This window comes from Meles meles, chromosome 8, assembly GCF_922984935.1.
Source record: "Meles meles chromosome 8, mMelMel3.1 paternal haplotype, whole genome shotgun sequence".
Classification (NCBI taxonomy): domain Eukaryota; kingdom Metazoa; phylum Chordata; class Mammalia; order Carnivora; family Mustelidae; genus Meles; species Meles meles.
Window position 1 is genome coordinate 29,066,852 of NC_060073.1, and position 16,596 is coordinate 29,083,447.

The 16,596-nt window shown below is 47.3% G+C and overlaps 1 protein-coding gene across 1 annotated transcript in view; it reads left to right on the forward strand.

The window, feature by feature from the left end:
• The window catches only part of PAMR1 (peptidase domain containing associated with muscle regeneration 1), a 70,454-nt gene that overhangs the window by 26,202 nt on the left and 27,656 nt on the right, over positions 1–16,596 (forward strand). The window contains exons 4-6 of the mRNA XM_046017199.1: positions 8,080–8,194; positions 12,345–12,562; positions 15,003–15,110. Coding sequence (XP_045873155.1) covers positions 8,080–8,194; positions 12,345–12,562; positions 15,003–15,110 — 441 coding nt within the window. The remainder of the gene's footprint in view (positions 1–8,079; positions 8,195–12,344; positions 12,563–15,002; positions 15,111–16,596) is intronic.

The window sequence follows — 16,596 nt, forward strand, 5'->3', positions numbered from 1 at the left end:
CCAGAGAGGAAAAATAACAAAGTAGAATTCCCTAGGGACAAGACAATATATATTGGACATGGGGAGGTAACCTTCTCAGAACAAGGATTGTATGGTAAATAACATTTTTCATTTCATATAAAATTATATATATTATATCTACATACTATATATGTACATATATATATGTACATATATATATAAAATATATAGCTGAAGCTCTGACTCAGGGAATTCATGTCTGAGCCTTTGTGGAGGATTTTATGTTGTCAAAGATCTCAATCATTGCTCAGTTTCTGGCTAAGGTATAGGAGAACAGGAAAAGACCTTCCTTGCTGCTCAAACAGCAAGAAATCACTTGGTAAACCAAAGAAAATTCAGTCTTCTTTAAACCATCAAGTATCTGTGAACACAAAGTCTAGAAAAATCCAAACTCCCGAGGAGTAAGTTCTCCTTGTGTAAGCAGGTGACCCCAGATGCTTCACACCAGGGGCCAGCTGTGAAGCTGAGGGCAGGGCAGGTGAAGGGCGGGATCACCCAGGAAGGAGGCGGGACCAGCCAGAGAAAGAGGAGGGGTCAGTCAGACTTGCAATGAACCTGTGGGTGGTTGGCTGAGCTTCCATCTAAATGAGACCCCAGAGTAGAGACAGTCCTCTCTGCCAAGTACTCTCTTCAGTGAAGTCGTGCTGAGCAAGCAGAGACAAGGGCAAAGCAGATCTTGGGATGATGTCATTTTGCAGCTTCAAAAACTTGGTGATTTCAAAGCCTCCAACACTCATAGTTTCCCAGTCTTACTGACGAAGTTCTAGAACCTAGGTGAGGTTCGGTGGGCTGAGGTCCGGAGCCCATGACCAAGAAAGAATTCTCGAGACATCTTTGGTGCAAAATGATGGTTTATTAAAGCACGGGGACGGGACCCGTGGGCAGAAAGAGCTGCTGCCCCGGGGATGTGAAGAGTGGTTGGTTATATACACAGGAGTTGGGTAGGTGAGAACAAAGGGGATGATGTTAGTCTCTAAGGAATTTTGGAAGCAAGGTCTCCAGGACCTTGAGGGACTAACTATTGTTGGGAGAAAGGTTATTTATTACTAGTAGTAAAAATCTTCTTGTGACACCCTTTAGATGTATATCAGTGGGCCATATGCTTGGGAATGATCTCAACACTATCTTGGAGATCTAGAGATAAAGTTTCACATTTCTCCCATCAAGTGTCCTTGTTAGTGAGATTTGGGTTTTGAAGAAATCTAACTTTATTTAGGGCTTGAGGAACTGAGTTATTTGCCTCTGGAAATTGTGCTATTGTTAAAATAGCCTCCTTGTTGTAAATCTCTAGGACATTTGTAAACCAAGGGAGACTTGGTCTTGCAGGATTGTGATCTCTGCAAGTTAACTATTTGTTTTTCTTTTAGGGCAGTTAGAGGTGCCTGAGGAATGTCACACATATTACCGAGGGGAGCGGGTAGAGAAGGGGATGCAAGGTGCCAGCTTTTGCTTTGTCCTCAGCCAGACTCCTGCTCCCTCATCAATACCATTATGGAGGTGTAGGAAGTGGGGTGCGGATTGCGGAGAATGTTGGAAATCAAAGATGGATTTTGTTGGGTTTCTGGTGCTTGAATTTCAAGACCCCTCTAGAAGAATCAGCTTCGGTCTTACTTCATACTAGCTTAATTTCTGATTGGATCTAAAATGATCAGTCTTCGTCATCTCTGCCAAATATGGGAAAGGATATTACCAATCAAAAGAAAAAAATATTTTTTCTGTTGTGAAGAAGTAGAGAATATAACCTTCAGTCAAGAGAAAAAGAATCAATTGCTTCTCGGCCTTTTGGCTAAGATCAAGTGAAGAGAAACAGAATCAGTCAAAAGAGATAGATCATGCATGATCAAATATTGGAATTTTTCCACAAGGAATTAAAAAAAAAAATAGGGGTGCCTGGCTGGCTCAGTTGGTAGAGCATATGTCCCTTGATCTTAGGATCATGAGTTTGAGCCCCACATTGGGCACAGAGCTTACTTAAAAAAATAAAATAACTTTAAAATAAATATACTAAATGTTCTATAGGAAAAGGTAGAGAAGAAGATAGATGAGGCATTTCAGGGTAGATTTGGGAAGTGTTAAAAAGAACCAAATGGAAATTCCAGAACTGAAAACTACACAATCTGAAATCATAAAATATTCATTGGAGGAGAGTCACAGCCTACTGGTCACAATGGAAGAAAGGATCAGGGGCCTTAAACACAGATTTAATAGAAATCAACCAAACCGAAGCTCAGAAAAAAGGACTGAAATCCTTTTTTATGCAGAAATCAGAATTTTCTGTGCTACCCCAACCCAGATCCTCTCTTTTGAGTTGGATTAGCTCCATTATCTCTCTGCTATTTTTTGTGAAGATTCCAATGACAGCTGAGTGGACAGACCGCTTGAGGCAAAGAGGATGGGGCTTTAAGAATGGTTTGATTGGGCAGGGAGATCTGTGATTTTATCTGGCATAGTCATTCCGTTAACAATTATCTAAACACCCGCTCTGTCCCATAAAGGTGTGAACAAGACAGACAGGGTTCCTGCTCTCACATCATGGGGGAGGCAAACAATGAAATAAACCATCACTGTGAAGTACCCAGTTAATTGGGATTATAGGCCATATCATAGGGCGAGCCATGGAATTATTCACGGACATCGGACTGTCACGACTTAAGACCCGAGCCCCTGATAAAAGCCATCTCTTAGCACTTACTATGAACCAGGCATTCTAAGTGCCTTCGTGTATTAAGTCATTGATCCTCATCAGAATCGTTTTATAGGTGAGGACGCCGAGGCACAGAAGGGTTAAGTAACTTCCCTGTTGTCATACAGCTTGTACGTGTTATGCCCCAATAATGGGTCTGTGATTAAAGGAGCGAGACTGATATAAAGCGAAGGTCAAGCAAAGCTGTATTTCGCGCCAAGCATCAAGAATCAGACCGAACGTTCGGGCCGCACCTCTTACAAGAGAGGACGACCCTCCTCTGTTCCACAGACTAGCTTTTAAGGGCAAAGGCCATGCGGTTGGGCCTGGCCACGCACAGGTGGCCAATGAAAATGTAACACACACAGGAAACTCCACAGTGATGCTAGGTGACCAGTTGAATTACAATTTACCCTAGTAGACATTAGAACCAGCCTATTACACCTTGATTAGGATTGGCGCCAAAAAGGCTCCCAGAGGGCGGGGGGGGGGGGGGTCCCTACTCCTTGGTAACCAGGGAGACAGTATGCAACCCCCCCACTGATCGGATGTCTCCACCTGGCCTGACCCACCCTTGTTCTGGGCTTTGTTACCTGGAGCTGGTTTCTGGGATTTGTTTCCAAGTAAATCCCCTGGGAGAAGTGGAGCAGGGACAGTTTCTAAATATGTCCTTAGAGTACGCGGCAGAGGAAGTCAGATGGCACTTCAGAAGCCGGGCCCCAGAACCCTCTCTCCTCTGTCTCTCATCCTCTCTCATCCTCTGTCTTATATTGTCTCTCTGTGTGGGAGGCACTTGAGGTCCTCACTCCGAGTCCCTGCATGGTGGGATGAACAAAGTCACATGGAAGGTGTGCGCTCCCTTCCAGCTCCCGGCCTGGGATGTGGGTCGGCCTGGGATGTGGGTCATCCCCGTGTCCTCATCCAGGCCTTTGTTCTGCCATCCGTGTGCAGGCTCCTGCATCTGCTGGGTTTAGGGATGTAGCCAGGACCATAAAGAGGCACCTAGGAGCCCTGGAGCACGGGTCAGAACCTGGGATGTCCCTCATGAGTCTTGTGCTAAAATAGTGCCTCAGATCCAGACAAGACTGAAGAGAAATAACACCATTAGTTTACATATAGTGCCATTTATTGAGCATTTATGTATCCAGTACTGTGCCAATGGTATTACATAAATACCTATCTTATTTAATCCTTACAACAAATAAGAAAACAACAACATGGTAGAAGGTACTATTATTCTCTATTCTCATTTCCAACCAGGAAGCCTGGGTCTAGAGAATCTGGAGAACTTGCCTGGGGTCACACAGCTAGTCAAAGACTGACCTGCAGTGCCGACCCAGCCTGGCTTCAGGAAATGCCCCTTAATCATTGTGAGTCATGCCTCCAAGTCATCTCTGAAGGAGGAAAGGAAATGCAAATGTCTCTCTGTGTCTGAATGCTTGCTTTCTTTCATCCTTCCTCCCAATACCCCAAGAGGAAAGATTAAAACCAAACCAAACCCCAACTCCAAAGTGCATTGTGTCTCTTGCTCCTCCCTCCCCACCCCCACGCTGGAGATAGCGAGACTTTTGTCTGAATGCCAGGGTGTTCATTTTTGTTGGGAACCTTCCAGCTCTCTTGCCAGTTTAGGAATTAATGGAGATTTCCCTTCAGCTCTGCAGAAGCAGGGTCTGTCTAGCTGTCTCTCCTGTGTTGGCTTATAACACCAGAGAAGGGTTGGGGGGTGGTGGGGCTGGAGAGGAGTCCAGGATCTGAGAGCCCAGCGGAGAGTCTGGCCTTGCCGGCACCCCCCCCCCCCCCCCGCCATACACACACACACACACACACCCCACTTCCCCCGCAGCAAGACATTGTCAGGAAATCTGAGCACGTTTCTGGGCCCATTGCCTGCTCTGGTCTTTCAGACTCAGGACCACCTGCTTGGTTGGCCACCAGCACTTCCTTGGCGGGGACACTCAGCTGTGTTCACTGTTCTGCCCTAGACAGCGAGGTGCACTTAGTCTGCCCTGCACCCAGACCTCCCAACTCCCCGAAAAGAGGCAAGAGTGGACAGGGAGCTGAAGGAGCCCCTTGATGTGGGAAGGGAGTAGGGCGCCTTCTTCTTCTTCCCAGTGCCTCATACCCTTCCCCCAAGCACATTTCTGAGAAGTGTCCTCTTTGTGTCTGGTTGGTTGGAACTTGTCCACCATCTTGGGGCCAGTTCCTCTCTTCCCCCCCCCAGAGTGAGAAGGGGAACATCATGAAGAACGGAGCTGTGGCATGTGCTTTGGAACCCTGACTACTTCTGAGGGACAGCCCTGGGCCTGCAGGAACAATGGTCTAGAATCTCACGTGGCCAGGGACCAGCGCCTGGATAGGAATGGTGGCCGTCACCTCTCCAGAGGCTGCATGAGATCCTGTGTCTGGCTAAAGCCCAATGCTCCTGCCAGGAAGACCTGACAGGGGTGGGCAGAAGCTCCCCCGGACACAAGGAGAGGCCCAGTTTCCCTGTTGTCTGAAACCAGTTTCCATGTGCTGGGAAGCGGACCGACAGCATTTCCTGCTGGTTCTAACTTGGGGTCTCTGCAGGAGGTTGGCAGTGGGAGCTGGGGATTTAACACCTTGCAGGCTGGGAAGCTGCCAGTCCCCAAAGGGTGGAGGCTGAGCAGGAAGATTTCTTTTTTTGTCTCTCACACCCAAAGATCACTTCCGTAGCCAGCAGATGGGCGGATGGGGGCGATGGCGTGTGAGGTATGCAGGAAGAAGGAACGTGCGCTTCAAAAACTGGAACCGGGAGTGGGGCAGAGGGGGAGAGACGATGTATTTTTCTGGTGGGGTGGAAGAATCCTGCTGCTTCAAAGTGCTATGGGACGGGGCTGGGTCAGGAAGCCCCCAAGACCAGTGTATCAACCATGACCCAGCAGTGGTACTAGAAAGATCCAAGTTCAAATCCCAGCTCTGTCACCAATCACCAAGAGTTAACATTTACTAATGTCTCTTCTAAGAGCTTTCCACCGTGATCTGATTCAAGCCCCACAAAATCATATGAAGTAGGTGCCAACTTTATTCCCATTTGACTCAGGTTTCCTGTGGTTCCCAGAGGGAAAGTAACTTGCCTAAAGCCACGCAGCCAGTGAAGATAAAGCTGAGTCTCAAACCAAGCGCTGTGGGGCTCTGCAGTCTCCGTTCTTACCCAGCGCTTTACAGATAAAACAGTCACTTACAGTCTCTTGACCTTCCAGCCATTTGGCCTTGAGGAAGTCACTAACTTCTTACATCCTTAGTGTTGCACTGCTGGGAAATGGGGGAGATGAACATTTTTCTCCTAGGTTTCTCATGAGCATTAAATGAGAGGATGTTCGCAAATCTTTCAGCCAGTGCCTGACCTGCAATAACACTGTCATTCATTCAATAGCAATTTATTGAGCACATGCTACAAGCCAAGGTCCATCCTAGGTCCACAATCTAGAAGAGGTCCCAGCTCCACTACTGAGAGTAAGCAAATGAGCTAGATAATTTCAGTTAGTCATATGTGTTATGGAGAAAAAGAAAAATAGAGTAAGGACGGTTACTGTAGAGACATGAAGGTCTACTGTAGCTGGGTGGTCAAGGGAAGCCTCTTTGAAGAAGGGGTTGAACTTAATTCCCAAAGAAAGGAAATGTGGAAGAAAACAAACCTTCCAAGCCAAGGGAACAGCAAGGGCAAGGCCCAGAGTTGGGAACAGAAAGGAGGCTAGTTTAGCTGGGCAGAGGCCAGGCCATGAGCATCTTAGGAAGGTGTTTACATAGTGGGAAGCCTTTGGAGGGTTGAATCGAGAGAGTAATGCTTTCTGATTTGTTTATTTAAGAGGTGGCTTTGGCTTATGTGTGGAGAATCAAATACTGGGGAAATGGATTGCAGAGAGAGATGGCGGAGGCCAGGCGAGACAAGCAGTCCTAGTGGATAGTGGTAGACGGTGCTTCCCATTGGTGGACCAGGACCGCCCCAATAAAAATCCGAATGAAGACAGGACTTGTACAACCAACCCAGCAGTAATTTCCACAAAAGTAACAAGCATCAGACCTCACAGATTGCCGAAAGAGGAGCTTGAGCTCTTTTCCTAACATTGTATGAAGATCACCACTATCATCCTGCTATAGAGCAGCAGCCTCTGATGTTAGTATTTTTCTTTTAAACAATGAGAATTTATACTTTTGGGGGGTTATTGACTCTAACTGCATAGCTTAACTTTATGTTAAGCTGTACAGAGCAGGGTTAGGCAAACTTTTTCTGTGAAGGGCCAGAACCACTTAACTCTGCCACTCTCCATAGCTGTAGACCAACCATAGACAAGGCATGAAAAATGGGTGTGGTTCTGTGCCAATAAAACTTTATGTACAAAAACAGGCAGTGAGCCACATTCAGCCCATGGATTATAGTTTGATGTTTCTGGTAGGAGAGATCGTCTATTTATATGGTCCAGATAATTTTTTTTTCTATAAGACCAATTTGAGACCTTTCCTCCAAATCCTTCTGTAAAACTGGGGTGCATATCAAACACCTATGCTTAACACTAGAAAATATGATGTAAGTTAATGATGACTCAGCCCAGTGGTTTCTTGATGATTCTTTGGAGGTGACTCAGGGAAACCAAGGTGATAGTGAGGGTAGAGAACTTTGGACCCCCACAGCTCAAGCAGGAGAACGTCTTGGATGCATGTTTTTTTTTTAATTGGCAGCTTTCAAAAGAATTTGTTTGAGCTAGAAAGCAAACAAACAAACAAACAAACAAAACCAGTAATCCAATTCAAATGGTTGAAGATCATGTCTCTCTTTTGGTCTCATGGGTGAGGGACACATTAATTACATAATTGCCTATAGAACAGACTGACACATACCTTTTCTAACTCGATGGAAAGGGGTCAGGAAAGTTGCTTTGGGGTCATATCTGTGGGGTAGAGGATGTTGAGGGGACACAGGCCAAGGCTCTTATGTAGTTTGAGGCTTCAGACAAAGACCACAGTTATCTACTTTCTTAGGGCGGAGCCCGCAGGTTGGCCTCCGGCACTCTTGGAGAGGCAGGATGGTAAAGTGGCTTGGACTTTACAGTCAGACACAGGTTTGAATCTCTGCTTTACTGTCCTTATTGGCGAGACAAGCTATTTCTTTAACTCTCTTGTTATGCGTTTTACCAGCTGGAAAACTGGAATAATATTACTTCCTTTTTCAAGCTCTTGGGTGGATTAAATGAATTAACCTAGGCAAATTGCCTAATGCATTGCCAGGTGCTTGAGAAAGCAATTTCCTTCTCCACTCTGTTCTCGGGGGTGTGGGGGGAGCTCAAAGAATCTTTGAGACCTTCTACCCTCTCTTTCCTGTTGAATCCAATTTCCATGCCCCAATCTTCTCTTCCCAGGATGTGGCCAGGTTCTGCGAGCCTCAAAGGGCCAGATTTTGTTGGAGAGCTACCCCCTAAATGCTCATTGTGAATGGACCATTCATGCCAAGCCTGGGTTCATCATCCAGCTAAGGTAAGGGGCTGCAGTCAGAATTAGGGAGTTTGGGGTTATAAGGAAACACGGTAAAAGGACTGAGCACCCTAGATCCCAGTGATCACAGGCTAACCATCTGTATTTTATTCTTAAAAGCAGGTAATGTTGGGCACCTGGGTGACACAGTTGGTTAAAGTGTCTGACTCTTGGTTTTGGCTCTGGTCTGAAATCAGGGTCGTGAGATTGAGCCCCAAGTTGGGCTCCCCACTTGGCATGGAGTCTGCTGAGTTTCTCTCTCTCCCTCTCTCTGTGCACCTCCCCTGCTTGCACTCACTTGCTCTGTCTCTCAAATAAATGGATATATCTTTAAAAAATAAAAAAGAAGCTGGAAATGTACACTAGAGCCTTTTTTTTTTTTTTTTTAACCTCTTGGCAATTCCATGGGATGAGGCCTGGTCAAAACCATAGCGAGTTATATGTTTGTCATTCACTGCCCTACAATGGGGGTTGTGGGTTTAGGGAATTTTGACCCAAGCATAATACCAACAAAGCAAAATACTAATAGCTACCTACCCAACCCACAAATCTCTACCAAGTCTTTCTATTCACCCAGTACTGGGCTGGGTTCTGCAGGAGAAAAGGGAAGAAATAAAAGGCACAGATCTAATCTTCAAGGAATTTATACTCCAGATTGAGGTTTACGCTCATCAGCTTCTTTCACTGGTAGTCTCAGGAAACAACCACCACCCCATAACGAATAAACCCAATTTTCACACTTGTGTAGGAGATAAGCCATTTCTTCCTATGGAGCTTTGGCGTCCTCACAAATATTTAATTTATGCCATAGTACAAAGTACAGACCCAGTTTTATTGTAACACGAGATAAACAACACAAGAGAGCCCTGTTCTATGAGAACTGTTCACTGCTGCCACCTAGGGCTGGGAACAGCCAGAATGTCATCAGGCTGACGTGTTTGATGGGGCCGTACACGCCCCAGGAGCCTGAGAGATACTTGTTGCGTGAATAAATGTTGAAAGAACTTCTCCCTGCCGCCACTGTATCTCCTCTCTCCTGACAAATACCTCTCCTTTTCCTCTCCAGGGAAGCAGAGTGGCCCATTCCCCTCTGGGATTTCTAGGGACATTGTTCACTTACTTCTTTCCTTTCTACTCAGTAATGAGGTTGGCAGTGATGGAAATCCCTAAAATCCAAGGGCACATGTTTTCAATAAGCATTTTCTGGATGGATCAATGGAGTTTTCCACATTCCAGCTGGCTCCTCAGATGGCTCTCTGTCCTTCAGGAGGGGCAGCATATGGCACTCTGCCTTGAAAAGATCCAGCAAAAGAGGTCCCCTTCTCAATTCTCCTCACCAGAGCTGGCCCTCAGTGGCTGATCTCCCCATTTCTTGAGGATCTGGAGTTGGGAGTGAGGCTCATTAATTGAACTTTTCTAGAACGAGGTTGGCATAAGGAACACCTGAGGGGTCACACCGTTCTGTTAAGGGGCTTCAGGTGGGGTCTGCCAAGAATGATAAGGGCAGGTGTTAAATGCCACATATTAGTTCAGCACCTTAGGGACCAGGCCAGTGGTCCCCTTAGGAGCCTCTGATGAGCCTTTCCAAGATCCAAGGTGCAAAGGAAATCTCTCCGAAAACAAAAATCCAAACTGGTGGCAGGATTGGACAAGCACATCACATGCCTGGGAGAGGCCCCTAGGGAGGCTTGGAAATATACAGATTTCTTTTCCTTCATCAAACCTGGACCTGTTGGCCAGTGGTAATAATAATGGTACACTAATACACTAATGCACATTTACAATGGTCAGACCAAAAGCTGAGAGGTCATTCCTGGTGCCCCCCCCCCCCCACTTCTATCTTTCTATCTATCACAAAATCTATCTTCTTATGTGTAAAATCCTCTCAAGTCCATCCACTTCTGACTCCAATGCCACTATTCTCCTTTTACCACCATCCTCTCTCACCTTGCCTCCTGACTGGCTTCCATGTTTCCATACTTGCCAGCTCTGCTATCTTCTCTGTGACAAGAGTGATCCTTTAAAATCCTAAATCCAATCATGATTCTACTGTCAAAAACTCCCTGCTCATTCCCAGAAGGCTTGGAATAAAATCTAGATCCCTCACCATGCAGGATCTCACTTCTGCTTGCCTTCCGACCTCAGTTCATATCACTCTCCCCTTTACACTCCATTTTGCAGCATCTCTGACCTTCTTTCAGGTCCTCAAGTATGCCAAACTCATTACTGCCTCAGGGCCTTTGCACTTACAGAGTCCTCTGCCTGGACCTCTCTTCCTCATGACTTTCATATGGCTGGGTCTATTTCATCATGGGAGCATCTGCCCAGATATCAAGTTCACAGAGAGGTCTTCCCTTGACCACATTGTATAAAAAGCTTACCCTCCCCAGTCACTTTTTATGCTCTTATTTGGCTTATTTTCTTCACAGCACTTACTACTCTATGAAATTACCTTGTTTTCTGGTTTCCTTGCTTATTGTTCGTCCCGCAGATCGGAACTACTCTCTGTTGGGGCTGGCACTGGTTGGGTGGGTCTAGTTGGGTCACTGCTGTGTTTTTCAGCACCTAGAACAGCGCCCACCACAGATGAATGTTAAGTACTTGGACTAATGAATGTACAGATACAACTTGTAATATCCCATGTTTTGGTTTCAAACGTAAGCTGTGATCTCTGTTGTGTGGTGGCCTTGTCCCTGCGTCTTCTCTTTTCAGACAGAGACACCAATGTCCAGAGAAAGAATGGATCTGCCAAGGCCCACTGCGAGCTAGCCGTGGCATCTGGGTGAGAAGTCAGGTCCATAGATGTTAGACCACTTTGCACAAGGCATGATTAATGGGCCATATAGTCCCTTACAAAAGGTTTTGTGATAAAAGTTTTGTAAAATAAGTACTAGTTAAAAAGGTGTCTTTTTAGGAAGACCTTTAAATGTATTCAAAATATATTGATTGCCACTGTGGTCCAGTGTTCTTTAATCCTGGCACTTGAAACTTTTACCCAAAGTGGTAGAAGTAGGTCCTTGTCCCAGCATCTCAGATGGCAGATGTGAGCTTTTCTGCCTATTCTTAATTCTTCTCCAAAACATGAGGGAGAATATACAGATATACATTCTGTGACCTTGACATCAAAGCATTCCCTCTGCAATAATCTGAAAAGTGGCTTTTCCTTTCATTGTCTGGGATGTGGCTGCTTCTTATCCTGTCTCTTGGAATTGGATGCTTGGGGTCATCTTCTGCTTTTTGGATCTGATGTATTTAAGTGTTTCCAAACCCAAGATCCTTTTTGGATCTGATGTATTTAAGTGTTTCCAAACCCAAGACCCTTTAAGTTATAGATTTACCAGATCTCCCCCAGTTCTGAAATTCTGATATAGTGCTACCATTTTACTCTTTGGGCAAGAATTATTGCTACCCAGAAGATCATTGCCTTCTCATCCTTCTATCAAACAGAGGAATGTGCAGAGATTTTGTTCTTCTTTTGAGTTTTGCAAGACAATATGTCCTTTTTCCATCCTCCAGTTGTAAAATTAGACCATCGTATCCATTCAACCAACTACTCACCAATATTTGCTTGGCATCTCTGTATGCCAGACACTGTGTTGGGCAGCGTGCACACAATGGTGGAAGAAGCCAGCTGTTTTCCCCTACACTCAAGAAATTTACAGCCTAGTGGAAGAGATAGGCATGTTTACGTGTGCCTGTAGACACACACACGCACGCACACACACACACACACACACAAGATCAAGCACATAAATAAGATAAATTAAAATTTATATACCCATTAGGAAGAAAACAGGGGATCTCCTTTAGAAAGCATTGTCAAGGAAACCTCTTTGAGGAGAGGTTTTTCAGGGGAGGCCCGAGGATAGGAAGGAACCAGCCTTGAACCCTGGGAGGAAGAGAGGCCAGCATGTGCAGAGATGTTCTGGATGGAATAGGGACTCCCTTGGCCCAGGCAAGCACGCACACACTGGTGTCCCTCTGCTGAAAGGAATTCACCTGACCTCACATCGTCCAGGCCCCTTCTTCTTTCCAATGAGGCCAGTGACACCGCTCCTCTAAGACCTGTTCATCATCGGACCTGGAACTTGCTCAGGGATCCCAGGAGGGGCTGGTGCACACCTGTTTCCTGTTGTTCCCTCTCTGCCCACAGGTTCGTCATGCTGAGCTTGGAGTTTGACTACATGTGCCAGTATGACTACGTGGAGGTCCGCGATGGCGACAGCAGTAGCAGCCAGATCATCAAGCGCTTCTGTGGCAATGAGCGGCCAGCGCCCATCCGCAGCTCGGGCTCCTCACTACACATCCTCTTCCATTCAGATGGCTCCAAGAATTTCGATGGCTTCCATGCCATCTTTGAGGAGATCACAGGTAAGGGCCATGGAGACAGATGCAGCATTTTAAGGCTGTGCTCCTGGCAGGTGTTTCCTTTCTGTGCTCCTCTCCTCCTCCCTGCTCAGCCTGATTAAAGCCCTCTGTGCTGGTTTCTTGGAAGCAACCAACATGTTGAAAAGGAAGAAGGAGAGGCAAGGTGTATTTTAGAACTGTTCAGCCAGAGGCTTAGGTAGTTACTACGGATGCCTTTGTACACATGCTGGAGCAGAGGGAGGCCAGGCTGTGTGTCCGAGGTCACAAAGCAGTTGGCTCAGCCTAGGGGGCCTCTCATGGTTAAGGGCATTAGCTTTGGAGCTCTGGCAGATGAAGCCGTGTGACCTGGGGTAATTTCCACTTCTCCAGGCCTCAATTTCCCAATCTGTGAGTAAGGAAGAAAGGAGAGATCCTGATCCAGTAAGGAGGTTCTGGGAGACGAAGGAGATGAAGAGCTTGGCACAGCGTCTGGTACATAGGACATGCTCCGTGGCTGCCCAAGCACCGGGGTGCCCTGGGCCTCCCCCATCATCTGCAAAACAGGCATTAAAAGTGTTTCTCTCGGTGGTAATTGGCACTCACTTTGTGAGTAGCTCTAGGCCTGACTTGAACTCCTGCCCTGTCCATATCAGGAAGTAGGAACGGACCAAACTTAGCGAAACGTGCAGTCCTAGGGAAGGACCCTCAGCTCTCGCTGTTCTGAGATTGGACTGGATCTGACTTTCCAGACTGAGCTCAGGCTTCAAGTTCTGTTTTTTTAAAAATACCCGGTTAGGCATTGTAGTGGCATTTTGATTGCTGTGGCTTCCTACGGAAGGTAGGGTACCAAAGCCTCAGGAAAGGCGGTGGCATCATTGGGATGGGAAAGTGTGGTTGGGGTCAACCTTCTGCAGCCTTGTCCTTTCAGCAGATGTGCCCCACCCCCCACTGCCGCCCCACCTGCCCTTCCCTTAGACTGTCTCCCCTGAGCACTCAGCCACTGCTGCTCATCTGTGGGCCCACTGCCTTCCAAGGATATCCCCTGTGGGAGCCGTGCGGGCCTGGGGGTTCTGGTGGCTGTGATGCTGTGGTATGGGGAGTTGGGTCAGCCTGTGGGTGGTCCTTGCCCTTGGGAATACAGGGCCAGCCACAGCTGCGTAAGGGCACACTTGAGGCATGTATGGGGATCCTGGTGGCAGTCAGCAAGGCCGGCTGTCCGAAGCCAGGAGAAGCAGCAGTGGCCCACCAGCCTGTGACTCTGGGACTGGGGGAGGGTCAGGAGGGTCTCTTCCTCCTTGCAAGGGGGCTTCTCAGCCCCCGCCGGAGAACTTTGGGAAATGCTGGTCTGTGTTGTCAAGTAGAAGGTAGCACTTTCGGTTCCTCAGACACCTGTTCGTGCCCTTATACTTGGGTTTTTACCTCAGGCTAAGGTGAACTCCTCCACACCTGCCTACCCAATCCCAGCCCTCAGGGTGTGTGTCCCATGCGTCTCCCTCTGCTAACCCTTTTCTCCTCTTCCAGTGGGTTATGATTTTGTCCCAGTTGGAGCATCTTTGAACCCTTTCTCCTCTTTCCTGACACTAAATCTATTATGCTTCAGGTGACGGTCGTTGTGTATTTTTTGTCAGAAAGCTCTGGTTTGGTAAACAGAATGTCGGACTCTGGTGCCTCACATGGGGGGCACGCTCCGTACGGGCTTGTGGCACTGGGTCCGGCGGTGTAGTTCCACGTCAGGGTAAGTGAATGTAGGGTTAGAGTGGTTAGCCCGCAGACCTCTGTTTCCCCAAGTGTTCTCTGTAGAAAAATAGTCTTCTGTAAAGACGCGGTCTCCGAGGTCAGATGAGTTTGGGGAAGGTCAGGTGTTATGTGCAGTGCACAGTAGGACTTGGAACAGTCTGCGAAGTTCTGCAGGAAAGAAATCCGGTTAATTATCATTTAATGCCAGTAGTGCTTCCCCACCGTAGCTGAGCCCACAACCCTTTCTCCGCTGAACACATCAACATTTTGCAGGACTAATATGGACAGAACGCGTGCTAGGAAATTCTCAGGGACGTTTTCAACAGTGTCTTGAAGCTCTTCCAGTTTTTTCCCCTCCTTACCCAGAATGCTTTCTTGGAAAAAGATGATCGAAAATTCGCCGAGGCTGCCTCCCTCCCTTGGAGTCCCTATGGGAGGGGTCAAGGCGTGCCTCTGCCCTGATCACATGGTGGACCTATTTGTGTTGGTGTTAGGCTTTTCCGACTATAGGACCATACTCCTGGGGCCTTCAAAAATATCAAATAAGGAGATACGTACCTGTTTCAGGCATTCTCAAACAATGCTAACAGGAATCCAGTAAAAGAAAGTATCGTAAGAGGAAGACTTGAATAGGCAAGCAAAAGACTCTGGTCAAGGCTCCGGGCTTGAAGATGTTGACCTCACCACCGCTCAGTGACTTTGAGGAAAATTGCCTTTTCTCTTACAGCATGTTCCTCTTCGCCCTGTTTCCATGATGGCACTTGCCTCCTTGACAAAACCGGATCTTACAAGTGCGCCTGCCTGGCAGGCTACACCGGGCAGCGCTGTGAAAATTGTGAGTATGCCTCCAGAGTGAGAGTGAGGGTGTCCGTGGGGCTGGTGTGGAGAGGGCTCTGGGAACTTGTGAAGCCTGTTGTTGGTGATTAGCTTGGTCTGTCCAGGGCGGCACGTAATGTGGACAATCCCATGGAGGGTTTCTCGGGGCTGGGCAGCCTCTCTGACTCAGGGTGTCTGGAACCACCCAGCTTCCCATTGACATTTCCAGACCTCCCGTGCTGCTTATACCCCTCAAAAAGATACGCCTTTGATGGCCTCAGATCATATTCAGAACTCAAAAACATGGACAAAGGGCCAACAGGAGAAAGCCACCATCATAGAGGCTCCTGGGGCTCTCATCTGAACCCCCTGTCCACGGTAAGACCTGAAATTTGGAGTTCTGCCCCAGGGTAGCATTCGTAGACTCTGGGATGTTGTTACATGGTCTGAAACCTTGGCATAGAGGAACTCAACACTAACCGGAAGTCATTTCTCAGGGGTCTCTGGTCACCAAGCCTTGAATATGACACAGGTTCTAACAGAGGTTTGAGACCTCACACAGATGTCGTAAACGGCAGCTATCAGTGCAGAGGGAGATGGGCAGAAGAATGAGAAGGTTGAAAGTTTGGGGGCAAGGCAAAGGAGGACAGATAAGAGCCTAGGTAGGGCTTCCCCCCAGCAGATCCTGAGTGATGAGTGTGGGTACAGGTGGTATATTAGGACACAGTCCCAGAGAAGCTGGCAAGGGAGTGGGGAAGCTGGGCTGGGAAGGGAGGGAAGCCAAGCAAAGGTATGATTTCAGGCAAAATCCAGCCTCAGTGGAATCTGGCATGTAAATTACATCTCCGAGTGGGTCCTGGCTTTATAGCAAGGCAGCTGGGCTTTCATAGCCCCCCCGAGACCAGTCATTGGCCAAGAGCTGCCCTGGGTGAGTAGGAGAACATGCCTGACTTTCTATGCATGTTGGCAGAGTGATTTCAGTAAATCCTTGAATAACCAAAGAGATCTCAGGGGAAGGCCATTGGAAGCAAAACAGTGTAGACTGGAGGATGGGGAAGGCAAGCAACATCTGAGGGCAGATCACCAGCAGGGTCTGCTACTATCCTAACTATCATACATAGGTACTTCGGGGTCATCCTGTAAGAGACCCTGGTCTGGTAGCATTCTATACTTCTGGCTTATTTTTCAGTCAATTTCATGACTTTTTCCTTGTAAACAAGGCAGACGGAAGCCATGGTGTCACCAGTGTGTTCCTGGGTGTGTCACTGCATTCTTCCAAAAGCATCCCTTGCTTCGGCTTGGTGCAGCTGACTGGTGTGGTTATGCCCGGTGCTTAGAAAAAGATGTTCTGCTTCATGGTTCCTGCCTTGTTTGAATCTGCTGTGCTGTGTGCAAGGCAGAGAAGAGAAATGCTGCTTTCTCTTTGTTTTAAAAATGTGTGTATAGAGCAAATCTGGAATCTTGACAACGGCAAATCCTGGGCTTTACCCTTTGAATTCAGAGGG